The sequence below is a fragment of the Palaemon carinicauda genome, chromosome 1 (assembly GCF_036898095.1).
Source record: "Palaemon carinicauda isolate YSFRI2023 chromosome 1, ASM3689809v2, whole genome shotgun sequence".
NCBI classification, from domain to species: domain Eukaryota; kingdom Metazoa; phylum Arthropoda; class Malacostraca; order Decapoda; family Palaemonidae; genus Palaemon; species Palaemon carinicauda.
Window position 1 is genome coordinate 203,078,864 of NC_090725.1, and position 17,768 is coordinate 203,096,631.

Sequence of the window (17,768 nt, forward strand, 5' to 3'; positions counted from 1 at the left end):
TATTATTATTATTATTATTATTATTATTATTATTATTATTATTAGTTATGCTACAACCTTAGTTGGAAAAGTAGGATTCTGTAAGCCCAAGGGCTTTAAGAAGGAAAAGAGCCCACTAAAGAAAGAAAATAATGAAAAAAAAGATATACTGTATATGAGAAGAAATGAATAGAAATATAAAATATCTTGATTTCAGTAATAATGTTAGAATAGATCTATTATATATAAACTATGAAGAGACACTTGTCGACCTATTCAACCTAAAAAACATTTGCTGCAAGTTTGATCATCTGAAATTTCACCAATTCAACTGGTTGATTTGGAAGATCATTCCACAATCTGGTCAGAGCTGGAATAAAGTTTCTAGAATATTGTGTAATATAGAGCCCTATGAAAGAGAAGGTGTGACTTAGAATTAACTGCATGGCTAGTACTTTGTACAAGATGGTACAATCTAGTAAGGTCTGAATGCAAAAGATGGGTAGAATTATGAAAAATCTTATGCAACATGTACAAAGAACTAACAAAATAACAGTGCCAAAGTTTATTATCAAGAGCAGGAATAAGAAATTTGATAAACTGCAAGTTTTTGTTCCGCAAATTAAGATGATAGGAGCTGAATACCAGTCAGTAGAACAATACTCAAAACAAGGCAAATGAAAGAATTAAAACATTTTTTTCAGGATAGGTTGATCACGAAAAATCTTCAAAGACTTTCTGAAGACTGAAGCCCAAGCCCTGAGTACTATGGAATTTTTTCATAGTAGGAAGAAGTCTTTGAAGCAGACTAAGGGAGGTCAGGGTTTTGGCTCATTTTGCAAAGGTAAAGGACTTAAAAATTAATGTCCTCAGGTTTTAGGTCTGTGGGCCGTTTCATCATTTTCTTGGATATTTTCTTGATGGGAACAGAGTGTAGGTTTGGATGATTGTGGATTTCCAAACCACCACCTCTACAAATTCTTTCAGGCCAAAGCCCTGAAACTTTTGACTGAAAAATGTGTGAAAAAGAATGATTTAAATTTCCTGGTAAACTGTTCATTGTCCCTATGAAAGACACATCTGAGAGAAGAGTGAACCTCAACCTATCTCTTTTCAAATAGCTAATTAGATTAAACACATTCAAGATGATGACCAATAAGCATGTCCACCAATTACTATACCAAGAACCTTGAACCTATACTATAGCGCCCCACTTTCAACCTTACTTTGGGTTTTGACTTGGTAAGAGTTTGTACAGGCTCAAAATGATGCCACTCTGTCTTAATATTATTCCAAGGGTGTTTACAAAACTAGTAATATCAGTGATCAAACTACTGCTGTTGCAGGGAGTAAAGGCCATTGCCTATTTGGATGACTGACTAGTCTAGATAGAAATGAAAGAACTGTGCCTCATGTCCACAAATTATATCCTGCAAATTCTTCCGGATTTAATTCTAGAGTGGATGTTCAAATAGCTATGGTTTACTTGAACCTGTTGTCATAAAAGTTTAAAGTCATCAAAAGTGAAGATAATGTCTGCACTAATGATATTCACTCATATAAACACAGAACAGCTTCATCCCTAAGCCTTCCAAAGGCATCTTAGAAAAGAATCATACACACGGTGTATACTTTTCTTTGGAGTCTTTTCTTCTCCAGAGGGCAACTGAAAAAAGTCCTGGGCGGTCTTCAATCTGCTTCAATTGTTAACTCAACTCTGAGACTAGATTTAAAGACCCCAATTGGGGTTAGAAGAGAGCACCTCAGATGGGCTTCGGAACAGTAACCCTCTGTTACACAGTTGCTGCAAAATTAGTCCAAAACCATGGACCTCGCTTAAGGCTCTCTCCATGTCAGTCCCACTGCACCCTTTTCCAATATCCATGGTTTTTCACACAGATGCATCCACATTGGGTTGGTGAGGTCATCTAGAGGAAACCTGTGTGTTTGGAAATGGTCCCCTTATTTTTTATTGTAAATTTTGTCAGTATTTAATTTCAGAAAATTCAGAGCTTTACAATTTGGTATAGGCATAGAATGTTTATTAAACATTACATGAAACAGATGCAAGCTGTGCAATGTGCATGCATGGTGCTCAGTTTTTCTGTGGTACCTTTGGTGGATATTGGGTTAAGGAGAGAGATCCACAACTGTGTCCCTTGGCAGAGACACCATGATGGCCATCTACCAATCTTCTCACATAAGGTGAATGGTGGATTTGGTAGTTCTTTTTCTTTCACTTTAGCATGCATGTATTGGATGTTCATTGGGTTATTATGACTTACCCTTGTTGTACACGAGTCTGCATTAGTGTTTTTCTGGTATTAGTCCCTGGGGATGACACAGCATCTTAACCTTAAAAAGGGGTTTTGACAAAGATGAACCTATCTTTGTAGAGGCACTGTGTGATCTCCAACCAACTCCCACCCCCTAGGTGTGTAAAGGGAAGGACATAAGTGAGTCTTACTCCAAATGTGAAAGATGGTGACTGGGTGAAAGGCAAATGCCTGGCGGGCATTGTCTTTAGTATTAGTATTGTTTTTCAATAATGATGTATCATTGGTTGGCAGAAAAAAATCAGCATTTTAGGTGCTGTGACAAGTTAAATATAGCCTGAACCTCTGAGTTTCCCTTACACTAACTGAGTTTGTGCTTTGCATATTGGTACACTGCTCCTTGAGCAGGAAAGGAAATATTTTTGGCATTTCATGTCATATTGGATTTCTTGGTCTAGCATGTAACAGGAATGTCCTTGGGGACCACATAGCACTCCCTTATCAATAGGTTTATCCATCATCAAAACCCCTTTGTTTGTTGTTATGTGATTTAAATGAGGTAGAGCAGGGAAACCTGATTTGTTTATTTTTTATATTCTATGTATGAATATTGTATTTGTCCTTTGTGAACTTATTTTAATGATCTCTTTTATTTTTTTATTCATTAGCATGATACACACAAAAGAAAAACATTTTGAAGATTGGATTGTGGATGCTGTGTGGGAAGATCTGTGTCACATTATAGTGGCTACTGCTCACAATACTATACTTTATGTACGGTTAATTGAAGAACCTGCTGAGTATACTCATCCTGAGAGTGAAACTGTTAAACCTGAAGATAACTGTTTTGGAAAATTTGAAATAGAAAGGAAAGAACAGTGTTCCGAAAATTGCATCCTCTATTGTGGATGTATTGTAGTCGGATCCGGTTTTCATGGGAGTGCTGTTTTGTTAGCTGGTACTGTTTTCAGTCAAGTCTTGATATGGGGACCATGGGGTGAAAAAAATCAACATGGAAAAATTATCCCATTCCATTGCCTCTCAGGACACCAGGTGAGTTTCATCCTCAATTGTTTTTTATTTCATATATTTACCCTAAATCATAATTGTTCCGTAACCGAAATACAAACCACGCTATTTACATTGGGTTTACCTTTTAGGGCAGCTGAAATGGCGAGCCATTAGAATTTAACGAGGGTGTATTACCCCCGCGCTAGTTAGCGGGGGGGTAGGGGAGTGGTAGCTAGCTACCCCTCCCCCCCTTCACACACAGATGAATGCTCACTTTCACTTTTGGCTCGGACTGTGACAGACGTCTCTGTCTTGGTCCTCTCTTGGCAGCCATTGTTTGTTTTGTCTTTACTTAATCGCTTACTTTTCTTTTACTCAATATATATGTAAACATGTTTTTATGTTTGTATATATATTTGAGTATAGAAATCAGTAAGTTTCCTTTTCAGAGTTGTGTGTGTAGTGCACGATATCTACTTGGAGTCCTCGGCAGTTAGGCCACCACAGCGTAATTTTATGGGTGGCGATCGAGTTTGACTTCGGTCTCTCTCTCTCTCTCTCTCTTAAGGTCGTTCACCCTTTTACTACGTGTTACTACGCCCTTGTAGCTTCCTTTCCGTGTGGGGGGGTTGCTACGCCGTACGTTTGTCTCAATTAGTTTATGAATCTAATTGTAGTTGTTAATTTTTCAGTTTGTAGAACGATTCCTTTCGGGGTTTTCGTTCTTTCTTTAGTGTTCATTCATTTTTAAATTACATAATTACATAGTTTCATAATTATAATTGTTATAATTCTGTGTTGGTTACAGCTCTCCTTCCGTGAGTGTAAGTGGTTGTGAGGGCACGTGCCTGTTGTGTAATTCTTGTTTCCTTTCCCTCGGGATTCCTCTTCGGAGCCTTCCCGGGGGAATGAATGTGTACTAATGATTTTTGTTTTATTTTTTTACAGTTACCGATCTAGTTTGTTTCTGTAATATGGCAACGGTGTGAGCTGTCTTGTTGAGGCCTGGGGATTCCGCTGTTGCTGCCTCCCCCCTTGTATTTTCATCAGGGGCGTGTCTCCTTCTACTGGAAGTACTCCCGTGACGACGGACAGCTCTCCAGTTCATTTTAGAACTCTCAGGAGGCTTGCCTCCTTGGGCGGGTAACTTTCCTTCCGAGGGAAGTTTTTCCTGTCCAGGCTTGAGTTTTTCCCCTTTTGGGGGGTTCTTCTCTTGCCTTTTTTTCGTGCGACTATGCTCTTGGTGCTGAGCGGTCACACCTGCAGTTTCGCTCAAGGGGCTGGGCAACTGCAGGAGCCCCTCTTCGGAGGATTGCTCCTTTTAGGTCACTGGCTGACCAGTCTCTTCTACGAAGTGTTTCTCTTTCGTTCGCGAGAGAGTACACTCATAGAGACTCCTCTTCGGAGGATTCTTCTGCTGCTGTTGCTGTTGGCCTCCTTCGCCGTAAGACCCACCGTCCGCCTCGTTGTAAGGGCCTCTCATCTCCCTATAAGGGTGCTAAGAGGCGCCTTTTTGAATCTCCGTTTGCAGCCTACAACTCCTTCTTCTTGATCTTCCGCCTTGGTGCAGATGGACAGCAGTCTGATCTCGTCTTCCGACGGGCAACGGTCTTCCCGACGGACAACGGTCTTCCAACGGACATCAGTCTCCCGGCGGACAGGCAACGGTCTTCCGATGGACATCTACTTCGGGGCAAAGGGTTGCCTCCCACGGGGGGTCTTCCCTTGCGTGTCAGGGTTCCCCTGCGCGCCCTTCTGCTGTGTTCTCTCCTGCTCCTGCTCAGTGTTAGCGCACAGGCGCTCTCCTGCTCATCAGCGCTTCCTGATCGCTAGCGCTCTCCTGTTCGCCAGCGCTCTCCTGTTCGTCAGCGCTCTCATGATGATCATCCCTGCTGTTCCTGTTGGTTCCTGTTACGCGCCCTGTGCGCCCACGTTCGCCCTCGCGATCTAGAACTTCGGTTCAGGTCTGGGTCAAGGATTCTTCTTCGATGCGCAGGCTTCCACGCTTTGCCTTCTGCTCGTCAGCGATCATCAGCTTGCCAGCGATCATCAGCTCGCCAGCGATCATCAGCTCGCCAGCGATCATCAGCTCGCCAGCGATCATCAGCTCGCCAGCGATCATCAGCTCGTCAGCGATCACCTGCTTGCCAGCGTTCACCTGCTCGCCAGCTCGCACAGGCGATTTCAGTATCGCCTATTCAACAGCGTTCTACACGTCAGCGATCACCTGTCTCTCGGCGATCACCTGTCTCTCGGCGATCTCCGGATCGCCCGCGTGTGTTACAGCCGGCGCGCCAACGTTCTCCAACGCTTCTGAAGGAACATGGTTCGCCAGCTACTAGCTCGCCATCGCGCGATCGCCCACCTGCGCCTGCTGCTCGCCATCGCGCGATCGCCCACCTGCGCCTGCTGCTCGCCATCGCGCGATCGCCCACCTGCGCCTGCTGCTCGCCATTGCGCGATCGCCCACCTGCGCCTGCTGCTCGCCATCGCGCGATCGCCCACCTGCGCATGCTGCTTGCCATCGCGTGATCGCCCACCTGGGCATGCTGCTCGCCATCGCTCGCCAACGCGTCGACATGCCACAACGCGCCATCGCCAACCTGCGCGTCAGCGCTCACCAGCTCACCACCGATCACCTGTTGATCCACATCGCCAGCGGTCTTCCTCGCCCACGCGGCAGCGCGTTTCCTCGCCATCGCGCTAACGCTTGCGTTCGCCGCCTCGGACTCGCGCTCATTCACCTGCCCACCCTCGCGACCGCTCGCCTGCGCGCCCGCGCAACCGCGCGACCGTTCGCCTGCGCGCCCGCGCGACCGTTCGCCTGCGCGCCCGCGCGACCGTTCGCCTGCGCGACCGTTCGCCTGCGCGACCGTTCGCCTGCGCGACCGTTCGCCTGCGCGACCGTTCGCCTGCGCGACCGTTCGCCTGCGCGACCGTTCGCCTGCGCGACCGTTCGCCTGCGCGCCCGCGCGACCGTTCGCCCGCGCGACCGTTCGCCCCGCGCGACCGTCCGCCCGCGCGACCGTCCGCCCGCGCGACCGTCCGCCCGCGCGACCGCGCGACCGTGCGACCGTGCGACCCTTCGCCCGCGCGACCGCGCGACCGTTTTCCGCGCGACCGCGCGACCGTTTTCCGCGCGATCGTTCGCCCACGCGACCGTTCGCCCACGCGACCGCTCGCCTGCGCGCCCGCGCGACCGCTCGCCTGCGCGACCGCTCCCCTGCGCGCCCGCGCGACCGCTCCCCTGCGCGCCCCGCGCGACCGCTCCCCTGCGCGCCCGCGCGACCTCTCCCCTGCGCGCCCGCGCGACCGCTCCCCTGCGCGCCCGCGCGACCGCTCCCCTGCGCGCCCGCGCGACCGCGCGACCGCGCGACCGCTCGCCTGCGCGCCCGCGCGACCGCCCGCCTCCGCGCGCGCCGCGACCGCTCGCCTGCGCGCGCGCCGCGACCGTTCGCCTGCGCGCCCGCGCGACCGTTCGCCTGCGCGCCCGCGCTACCGTTCCCCTGCGCGCCCGCGCGACCGTTCCCCTGCGCGCCCGCGAGACCGTTCCCCTGCGCGCCCGCGCGACCGTTCGCCTGCGCTCCTGCGCGACCGTTCGCCCGCGCGCCCGCGCGACCGCGCGACCGCTCCCCTGCGCGCCCGCGCGTCCGCGCGCCCGCTCGCCCGCGCGCCCGCGAGACCGCTCGCCCGCGCGACCGCTCGCCCGCGCGACCGCTCGCCTGCGCGCCCGCGCGACCGCTCGCCTGCGCGCCCGCGCAACCGCTCGCCCGCGCGACCGCTCGCCTGCGCGCCCCGCGCGACCGTTCGCCTGCGCGCCCCGCGCGACCGTTCCCCTGCGCGCCCGGGCGACCGCGCGACCGTTCGCCCGCGCGACCGTTCGCCCGCGCGACCGCTCGCCTGCGCGCCCACGTGCCTGCACGTCTACGCTCATGCGCCCGCGCACATGCTCTCCAATGTTCCCCCGCGTGCGAACCAACGGTATTCCATCGCGCGTACGGACGTTGTTCCGTCGTGCGAACCTACGGTGTTCCGTCGCGCGAACCGACGGTGTTCCGTCGCGCGAACCGACGGTGTTCCGTCGCGCGAACCGACGGTGTTCCATCGCTCGAACCTACAGTGTTTCTTCGCACGAACGTCGGCTTAATTCTTGCAGTATCCATTGCTCGTCTATGGGTTATCGCTCGCCGACCACCAGCTCTCGCCCTTCCTACCACGCTCGCCTTCCTTCTGCGCTCCTTCGCTCACCTTCGTTTGCGTTCCTGCGTGACCGCGCATGGGCGCTTCCACGTTCGCCCACGCGCAAATCTTCGAATTACCATCGCGCGAGCTCCAGGGCCATTGCGACCACGATTCCCATTGGGGTTTTCGCAGCATGGCCAGCCTGGCGAGTTCTTCTGGAGCGTATTTCCAGAACACGGCCTCACCCCATAAACGCAGAGCATGGCACTTGCAAGAATAGGAAAAAACTTCAGGGAGGTCTGAGCAACACTCCTCTTTCCAGAACCTGGGTTAGCCCTTCCCCGTCATTCCCTGGAAGGATTTTTGGCGGGGGGCTTTCCGTTCGAGATTTCTCCTTCGGCTAAGGGGTGACTGCTTACCCCTTCCTCTGGGGGCTTACCAGGTCCTTTCTCTCCTCGGTTACGGCCCGAGGTTTGGTTCAAGGAAGCTACAGGAAGATCATGGGTACTTTCCTCCTCTCGGGCTCAGGCACCTTGGCCTTTCGTCGTTAAGTATCTAACTTGCGGACAAGCTCGATGTTGTACCATCTGGACGCGCTGACTGAGGGCTTCCTTCGGGTGTCTCATCTGTGGAGGTCGACAACCTCAGACACCCTTCCATCCTTGAGAAGAGTTTGTTCGTGCCCAAGGACAGAGACTTAGACAGCGGCTGTGCGAAGGAAATCGACTTCCGTTTTCACTCCTCCAAGGCGCTTTCTTCCAGACTCTGCAGGGCTCCAGCGCCTTTTTCTTTCAACCACGTCGGCCTAGTTATCGGCTACGACAACTGAGACAAGGTGTCCAATTGCAGTTTCCTCCTGTCAGGAACAGATGGCACGGGAGGCTCCCCCGGGGGGCCATAGTCCTAAAAGGAGCGGCAGAGTTCACGAACTCTAGGATTGCAGGTTTCTCGCTGGAAGGATGCTTAAGGTTACTCATCCGGATGACAGCTTCCCGATGCCCATTCCAGCAAGATCTCTGTGATCAGCCAAGGATATCGCGCCTGCCGTCTCTGTCAGCGAATTCAGCACCCTCGGCCTCTGCAGTCGATCCTTTCTTGTAAGGAAGGATCTGAGAGGGGAGTTCCGTAGTCGACCTCTCAGCCCTGATCAAGTTTGTCGAACAAACTTCGGCCAGCGTAGAACAGCAGAATCGATCAGACTGGTAACGAAGCGACAGGACTCCTTAAACCCTGGATCGGAAGGACGGGTACTTTCAGTTTCCATTCCATCCATCTTCCAGGGAGCTCGTGGAATTCAGCCTAGACTGCAAGTATTCCTGCTTATGATGCAGTATGGCTATCCCGCCGTGGCATAGCAGGTTTTTTCCCCAGAAAACTCTCCCTGCTTTCCTCATGGCCGCTCAGGTGCAGGCTTCCGCCTCCTTTGCTTTTTGGAGGGCTGGTCAACTCCGGTAGGCTCGAGTTCGACCTTCTTCAGCGCCGGGACAAGCTTCCGGATGCTTACAATGAGTGTGGGTTCATGGTATTTTGCTTGGAGCCTTCTCTTCTTCTGCCTCAACATCTGGAGTATCTGGCCATGATATTGAGTCAACGGCCTTACCACGTTGGAAACCCCGCTTCTCGTCCGTCCAGCGAGGTTAAGCAACGTCAGTTCTGGTCGGTACTTGGATGGGTGACCACCTGGGGACGCCAGATTCTGTTGCCACATCCTCCGAGCCTTCCTTTCAGTTGACTGTGGCAAGACTGAGGAGAGTCGCAGTACCTGTTCTCAGTCAAGCGGAGCTTTCAGCCCTACCTTGGAACGTTTCCTAGTTCTCCTTTCCTCATTGACCCGTCTGTAGTCCGAACGGTCGCCTCAGGATAAGTTCCATGTGGGGCGGTCCAAGTTCCGGTGGTTTCAGGCAACGTTTAACCGGACTTCCTGGCCCCTATGGGACCAGCGGAACTATTAGACCTGCAATGGGTGTTGACCTATGGAACCTCTTGATGGTAGTGGATATTCTCGTCCTTTCCCCACATTCTTGATGCTGTTCTCGGACTCGTCAAAGGAAAGGGGGGGGGGGGGGGGCATGTTCCGGTCCAGGCCTATGGTCAAGACCTGAAGGATACCTCTCCATCATTCAGGCAGGCTTAGGGGCCGTAGTCTGGCCCCTCTACAGATCCTACAGCTCCTGCCGAGTCGCTCCGTGCGCGTCGACTTCATGATTCTGGCGTGTTCTAACCAGCAGGGGACGCATTTTCACACCTTCACATCTTGCAGTAGAGATACCGGGATGATTGAGATACTCTCAATACCACCATCGGCTCTCTCATTCCAGGCAGAGTAATGTTCTCTCCGACTATCCGAGCAGAGCCTCGTAGAGAGAGTGTACCTGGGGGTCTTTGATCTTGAGTAACCAGCAAGTCCTGGTCTGGGGGACCTGATAGCGACAGCTTGGAACCTCAAGCTTCCGCTGTTCTTCCCCCCAGTCTCAGACCCCGAGACTCTGGCAAGATGCATTCCGGTGATGGTGGGACAACTTCGACGCCTGCGTCTTCCCTCCTTTTTGTCTGTGGACAATGGGTCTCAACAAGACCAGGTTGTCTGTCAACCTTTCAGTGGGAGAGCTCCACTGGGACTATGCGCAGAATGGTTTCTGGACCCTCTGCTTCCCCTGACGGAACTCCCGGGAGAGCTTCTCCCATGGCGCAGACTACTCAAACAACCACACTGCAACATCTCTCCCGAACCGGGGCGTCGCTTCGGCTTCATGCCTAGAGACACTACGCCTCCTCCTCAAGAAGAGACAACCCGCTACAGTCGTGGTACGGAGGTCGCGTCATCTGCGATAGTCATCCGCAGGGGTCTTCCAGGCAAAGTGAAGAGTCTTCGGTGGTTGGTGCCGTGGGAGATATACCTCTTCCCTTGAGGCCTCTTCTCCAGCAATAACGGTCTTATTGCCTTTCGGCGGGAGGAAACTCCTTTCCGCTCTCGGCAATGAAGCCTGTCGCTCAGCCTTTCCCTGACCTTCAGGCTTAAAGGAATAACTTTTTCCTGCCCGCTGGATCTTTCCTCGCTCATGTGAAGCTACGATTGTCCCTGCCCTAGTCGGAGGAAGACCTCCAACTTGGAGCATGGCTCGGACTTTTTAGTCCCTTAAGAGATCTTCTCAAGACCCTTTACGACAGGCCACGGATTGTATTCCGCCTTGGGTCTCCTGCTCACTCTGGCCACGTCCAGTGTGTATGCAATCTTCTTGGTCTCGTACGACTCCGCCCTTTCTAAGGAAGAGGGGAAGGCAACATTCAGGTTCGCTCCTGAGTTGTTGGCTAGACTCAGAATCTGGGGGTCCCGGCCCTTCGGTCCAATTCCTTCAAGATTTCGAGTCTCCATTCTGTATCTGATGTCCCAAGACCTTCTCTTTCTTGCCAGTAAAGGAATCGAGAGGTTAGCTTTGGGAACAGCTGCAGTTTGTCCTCAGTTGCAGCCGATTTGGGAGCACAAGGAGGACACGGGGGAGAGTCACCAGTATACCTCTTCAGCCCGGACTCAAGGACATTCATCTCGACCTGTCTCCAGACCCTCCCCCGTCACGTTGCCCTACAGCACGATGTTGGATACATCGCAACGTCCCTCGCCTTCGAGTAATACTACTCTGTGACGCAGGTGCTACAAGCTGGAGTCTGGAAGCGTCTAATGACCTTCGCAGCCCGTTTCCTGCAGGGCGTGACCCACAGGAGTCTCGATACGTTTTCTATCGCTCTCTGGTGGCTACACAACAGCTGGTCTAACCTCAGGCTCCTTTTTGGACAGGTAGCAGAAGGTTGAGGGCATTGTTATCAGGTTTTAGTCTGCATGAACGAAAGAAGTATGTCTGGCCCTTATTTCTTTCTTCATCATCCCCTCTACGGGGAAGCAGCATCCTGGTCTCTGCATAGCTGACCTCGAACCTCTGCAGGTAAACCATGCTTCCTTGTGTTCCGAGTATTGAGTCAATACTGTCACGTCCCCCATACCCTGACGAGGTGGTATTGGGAACGTCATAACCCAGAGTTCCTTCTGGAACTCCAGGTCAACTGCCTAGGATGGGTCACACTTCTTCCTTCACACACAAGCTTATATAGGCCACACGGTTCCTTGCGGAGCAAGGAACTTGTGAGGTGCAGGGACTCCTTTTCTCGAGTGCGACTCACTCGGATTCTGAGTCCCCGGGTAAAGCCAAAGCCAGTATGGCTGGGGACTTTCCACCCTACCTAATGGGTAAGTCACCCAATGTAAATAGCGTGGTTTGTATTTCGGTTACGGAACAAATGACAAATTCGAAGATAATTTGTATTTTTCCTAACCATACAAACCTTAGCTATTTACACATATTTGCCCGCCAGCCCTGTCCCCCAAGACAAGTCCTACCTCTAAGTGAAAGTGAGCATTCATCTGTGTGGGAGGGGGGGGAGGGGTAGCTAGCTACCACTCCCCTACCGCCCCGCTAACTAGCGCGGGGGTAATACACCCTCGTTAAATTCTAATGGCTCGCCATTTCAGCTGCGCTAAAAGGTAAACCCAATGTAAATAGCTAAGGTTTGTATGGTTAGGAAAAATACAAATTATCTTCGAATTTGTCATATTAGCAGATGGAGAAATCTATATTATACCAAAGACATAAACTGTATGATTTTTCAAGTTAAAAACCCCTCCAGAGGCATATCTACGTAAAAAAATCTAGGTTCCACAATGCAAGTGTGTGATGGACTTCTCCCCCTATGTTTTTACAAACTTATAAAAGAGGCTAGCAAGATTCAATAATTACAGATTAAAGCTGAGAATATCATATTCTGGAAGGGAATGGTGTTAACAAATTATCAAAATATTTGACCCTTGGATGTGTAGCATCCAATCAGTATCTGAAGTTTTGAAGCGTGATATGTACATATATGATTACTTTTTAGGGAGTGGGGGTGATATACTGTACAGTGCATGCAAAGAAGCTCAATGTTAAAAGCTATCTCTTGAACAAACTGACAGGTAACCATAGGGTGAAGATATAAGTAGGTTGGAAGTAAGCTCTGGGTCATTTATTAATTGAAAGTCTGTAATTCAACTCTATTAGAATAAATAGAGAACAAAGAGCCTCCCCAAATATGATAACAGTACTTGAACAAGGACACTGAAATCTCTCATAAATGTAAAGGAGCTCTCAGTGGAGAAACCTAATCATCAAAGACTTTACACCTTATTAGAAGCAAACTTGTACACTCGTGTATTGTGTTCTTTTAAGATTTCCTTGTGTACTTCAAGACTCAAATTTCCCTAAGATTCAAGGAGCTCAATTCTGAAGTTTTAAACATTGCTGCGAAGAAAATTGAGACAAAAAAAGATGGACTCATGTCTTAGAAGCATTAAAGAAAATAAATTTTTGTATTACCCATATAAAAATACTATCAGGTTTGAGTTACAATGTATCAGTCATATGGATGTGCATTAGATGTAGCTACAGAAATACTCTTATTTATGCTGTGAGATTGGCAAACACTATAAAACCCCAAAAAAGCCTCTCTTGGTCAGTCTCTAAAAGAACTATATTTTATGAATAGTACTTACCTGGCAGTTATATATATATAGCTGATATCTCTAAATCGGCAGAATTTTTCAAAACGAGGCAACCGCCTTGTGGTGGTTGGGAGGTAGGTGGTAACACCCGTCACAGGGTGGGTCAAGGAATCATTCCCATGTCTAAGACTTCAGTTCATCTCTGCCGGCTGGATCGAAAACATCGTCGGTCCACCATTGAGAGTTTTTCGAATCATTTTCCCTTCTTCGCTTTTTTGGACTTCGTTTGGTGAAGTACACTGATTTAGAGTTTTGGCAATCGTGTTTTATTATTATTATTTACTTTGTTTATCATGAGTGATAACTTAATTTTCGTGTTTGTGCGAGTGATGTATGCAACATGAGTTTTCAATATTAAACTTACCCGATAATCATGTAGCTGTCAACTCCGTTGCCCGACAGAATTCTATGGAGGGATACGCCAGCTATCACAATACTAGAAGGGGGTGTACTTACCAGCGCCACCTGTGGCCAGGTACTCAATCATTTGTTGTTGACACCTCCTCAATTATTCCTCTGTCGTGCTTCCGGCTAGACGTTCTGGGATACGCTCATGGTCCCATAGACGATGTAGGTCTTGCAATAGGCGTATTCCGAAGGTCTCGGTAGATCCTCACACCGCTTGTTCTGACTGTAGGGACAGGCCCTGTCTATTAGAAAATCGGTGTGAGGAGTGCGCCGGACTTTCGGAATTGGATTTTGTACGTCTTTTAAAATATTCATCCAAGTTAGAGAGAACTAGAGCTAGGAGAAGTTCTTCTCACTCTTCTATGTTTTCCTCACCTCATGATCCCCTACCTTTTCCTACCCCTGTAGTGGCTACCCCCGAACCTACTGTGTGCCCTCCGCCTGATATGTCAACTGTTTTGCGTGCTATTCAGGCTTTAGGAGATAAAGTAGAATCAGTGGTAAGTGACCATAAGTCTCTGATGGCCGAGGTTAAAGAACTGAAGGTCAAGAGTGCAGTGGGTGGAAATAGTGCCAGTGCTGTGACGAGTGCTAGTGTCTGTGCAGTGCCAAGTGCTAGTGGTGCCAGTGTGGTGCGTGAGGATTTTTCTGTGCGAGCCAGTCGTCCTCCCAGTCCGGGACCTCTTGCAAGCTCCCATGCCCAGGGGAGAAGCAATGTCGAAGGGCTTAAGGGTTCGACAGGCCTTGTTAGGCGCACAGAATTATCCTCGGTGGTTGCGGGCGTGTCTTCCTTAGACCGTCACTCCCACCTGCAGACGATTGAGCCCGTCTTCTCGTCCGCTGATCTTCATGCAGGGAAGAAACGTTGGTCTCAGGTCTCGAGACCGCTTAAACGTAGAGTTCAGTCAGCGAGTGCTCAGCCAGGTTGCAGTCATTGGCCCAGCTCCGACTCGCCTCTGTCATCGGTCGACTGTACTCCGCCCAAGAGGAGTAAGGTTCTGCCTATACAGACCCCGACTGTGACTTTACCTCAGTCTGTTATCGTTTCTGCCGACCCCAAGTGGACCCTGCTTCAGTCCATGCAAGTTCAGCTTTCGGACTTGATGCGTGAGTGTCGGGCTGAGGGTGTTGCACCTCCTGCACTCCCTCCACCTGTTCTCGCTGCACCTGTGCTCGCCCAGCCTGCACCTGCTCCGCCTGTGCTCGCCCAGCCTGCACCTGCTCCGCCTGGTCGCAGCTCCATCTGCCAGGCGTACGATGTTGAACCACTTTCGGAGTTTGCTGTTCACAGTGTTGTTCAGCCTCAGCCTTCTTTAAGGCAACCCTTGCTTTGGGATCAGGAGAGTTACACTCTTCCTCCTCCTCCCCTTGCTGCTCCACCAGTGGTGCAACTCCCGGTTGGGGTACAACAACCTCTCCCCTCCGTGAGTCTGTCTGCTCAACCAGCGCTGCACCGAGTTCAACCCTCATCTAGGCAAGCTCATCTACACCATGCACTTGCGCCTCAGGAGCCTCAGCTTGCTAGAACTTTACCTTGTTCTGCGCAGCCTCAACCTTCTCATGCTCCACTCATCTCTCAGGAACAGGAACGGACTACTCCGCCTCCGTCCTCCGCTCAGCTGGTGCAATCCTTGGGTGCAACTCTTGCTAGGAGTCAACCTCCTTCACCCTTGCACCTGCCTTCTGCTCCGACTGTTGTTCAGCCTATGCAGTCTGAACCTCAGGTTTTCCCTCAAGTTGAGGAAACCTCTGTTGTTGTTCCTACCCGTTCTGACTCTGCGGTTCAGCATTCTGGTCCTTTTGCTTCGCTACCTTCTGCTGATGAAGTGTCGGATGATGAGGAGGCACATCTTGATCCCTCATCAGACGTGGAGGAGTCTAAGCTTTCTCCATTGTCTGTTGATTTTAGAAAGGTCTTGGCTCTACTCAGGGAGCTTTACCCTGACCACTTCGTCTCTGCTGTTCCCCGCTCTCCTCCATCTGAGTTTTCGCTAGGCGTGCAACAAGCTAAGTCGAGCTATACTAAGCTTGTCCTAGCTAGATCCTCCAAGAGGGCCTTAAGGACCTTAGGGGAGTGGCTTCAGTCTAAACAACACCTGGGCAAGACTTCCTTCATGTTCCCTCCAACGAAGCTCGCATCGAAAGGTTGCGTTTGGTATGCCACAGGGGAAGCACCAGGCTTGGGAGTTCCTGCCTCTGCCCAGGCTGACTTCTCAAGTCTGGTGGACTCGCCTAGGAGGACTGCGATGAGACGCTCGAAGGTTTGTTGGACCTTCTCAGACCTGGATCATCTTCTGAAAGGGTTGTTCAGAGCTTTCGAAATGTTCAACTTTCTCGACTGGTGCCTGGGAGCCCTCAGCAAGAAAACATCTCCTGCGGACAAAGACTCTGCCATGTTAATTATGTCCTGCATGGATAAGGCTATCAGGGATGGATCGGGTGAGCTAGCGTCGTTATTTGTATCAGGGGTGTTGAAGAAAAGGGAACAACTGTGTACCTTCCTCTCAGCCAGCATTACACCGTGCCAGCGGTCACAGCTCCTTTTTGCTCCACTCTCAAAGTTCCTCTTTCCCGAGGAGCTAGTTAAGGACTTGTCGGCTGCCCTGATACAGAAGGACACGCACGATCTTGTAGCCTCATCGGCTCGTAAGTCTAAGGTTACCACCTCTGTCCCCAAGACTTATCGCTCTCCAGTGGCTGATACCCCGGCCACTAGGTTCATACCGCCCTTTCGTGGTAGAGCCCCCAGCCGAGGAAGCTCCCGTCCAGACTCTCACAGGGGCAAGTCTAAGAAAGGACCCAGGACATCTAAGGGAAAGCACTGACTCTCAGATTCTCCAGACAACAGTAGGAGCCAGGCTCAAGATCTTCTGGCAAGCCTGGGAGAAGAGAGGTGCAGACGCACAGTCTGTCAGTTGGCTGAGGTACGGTTACAGGATTCCATTCTGCCTCAAACCGCCTCTGACCACATCGCCCATCAACCTCTCTCCCAACTACAAAGAAGAGGACAAGAGGCTAGCATTGCAACAGGAGGTGTCGCTACTTGTGCAGAAGAAGGCAGTGGTTATAGTCCGGGACCATCAATCCCCGGGCTTCTACAACCGTCTCTTTCTTGTGGCCAAAAAGACAGGAGGTTGGAGACCGGTGCTGGACGTCAGCTCTCTCAACGAGTATGTCACCAAGCAGACGTTCACAATGGAGACGACCAAGTCGGTCTTAGCAGCGGTCAGACAGGAGGACTGGATGGTCTCGTTGGACTTGAAAGATGCATACTTTCACGTTCCCATTCATCCAGACTCCCAACCTTTCCTGAGATTCGTTTTCGGAAAGGTTGTCTATCAGTTCCAAGCCCTGTGTTTTGGCCTAAGCACAGCTCCTATGGTCTTTACTCATCTGATGAGGAATGTAGCGAAATTCCTGCACTTATCGAACATCAGAGCCTCCCTCTACCTAGACGACTGGCTGTTGAGAGCCTCCACGAGTCGTCGTTGTCTGGAGAACCTCTCTTGGACTTTAGATCTAATCAGAGACCTAGGTCTATTAGTCAATATAGAGAAATCTCAACTCATTCCCTCCCAATCCATTGTGTACCTGGGAATGGAGATTCAGAGTCGGGATTTTCGGGCTTTTCCATCGGCCCCCAGGATAAACCAAGCCCTACAGTGCATCATGAGCATGCTGAAGAGGAGCAATTGCTCAGTGAGACAGTGGATGAGTCTCACAGGGACCCTCTCATCTCTGGCCCTGTTTGTCGAGCTAGGGAGACTCCACCTCCGCCCTCTTCAATTCCATCTTGCAGCTCATTGGGACAAGGGCTCGACTCTAGAAGCAGTCTCTATCCCTATCAACCAAGAGATGAAGACCACTCTCCGGTGGTGGAAGCACAATCTTCTTCTCAAGGAGGGTCTATCATTGGCCATCCAGACCCCCCATCTTCATCTCTTCTCGGATGCATCGGACTCGGGCTGGGGTGCGACCTTGGACGGACGGGAATGCTCAGGAGTATGGAACAAGGAACAAGGATTACTCCACATCAACTGCAAGGAACTGTTAGCAGTCCATCTTGCCCTGTTGAACTTCAAGTCCCTCCTGCTAGGCAAAGTGGTGGAGGTGAATTCAGACAACACCACAGCCTTGGCTTACATCTCCAAGCAAGGAGGGACCCATTCGAGGAGCCTTTACGAGATCGCAAGGGACCTCCTCATTTGGTCAAGAGGTCTAAACCTCACACTGGTCACGAGGTTCATCCAGGGCGATATGAATGTTTCAGCGGATCGCCTCAGCAGAAGGAATCAGGTCATTCCCACGGAATGGACCCTCCACAA

The 17,768-nt window shown here is 50.6% G+C and overlaps 1 protein-coding gene and 1 pseudogene across 1 annotated transcript in view; both read left to right on the forward strand.

Annotated features, from left to right (window-relative positions):
- The window catches only part of LOC137637807 (tRNA (34-2'-O)-methyltransferase regulator WDR6), a 408,022-nt gene that overhangs the window by 44,002 nt on the left and 346,252 nt on the right, over positions 1-17,768 (forward strand). The window contains exon 3 of the mRNA XM_068369918.1: positions 2,924-3,308. Within this exon, the coding sequence (XP_068226019.1) occupies positions 2,924-3,308 (385 nt within the window). The remainder of the gene's footprint in view (positions 1-2,923; positions 3,309-17,768) is intronic.
- Positions 9,035-9,153, forward strand: LOC137658984 (5S ribosomal RNA; annotated as a pseudogene).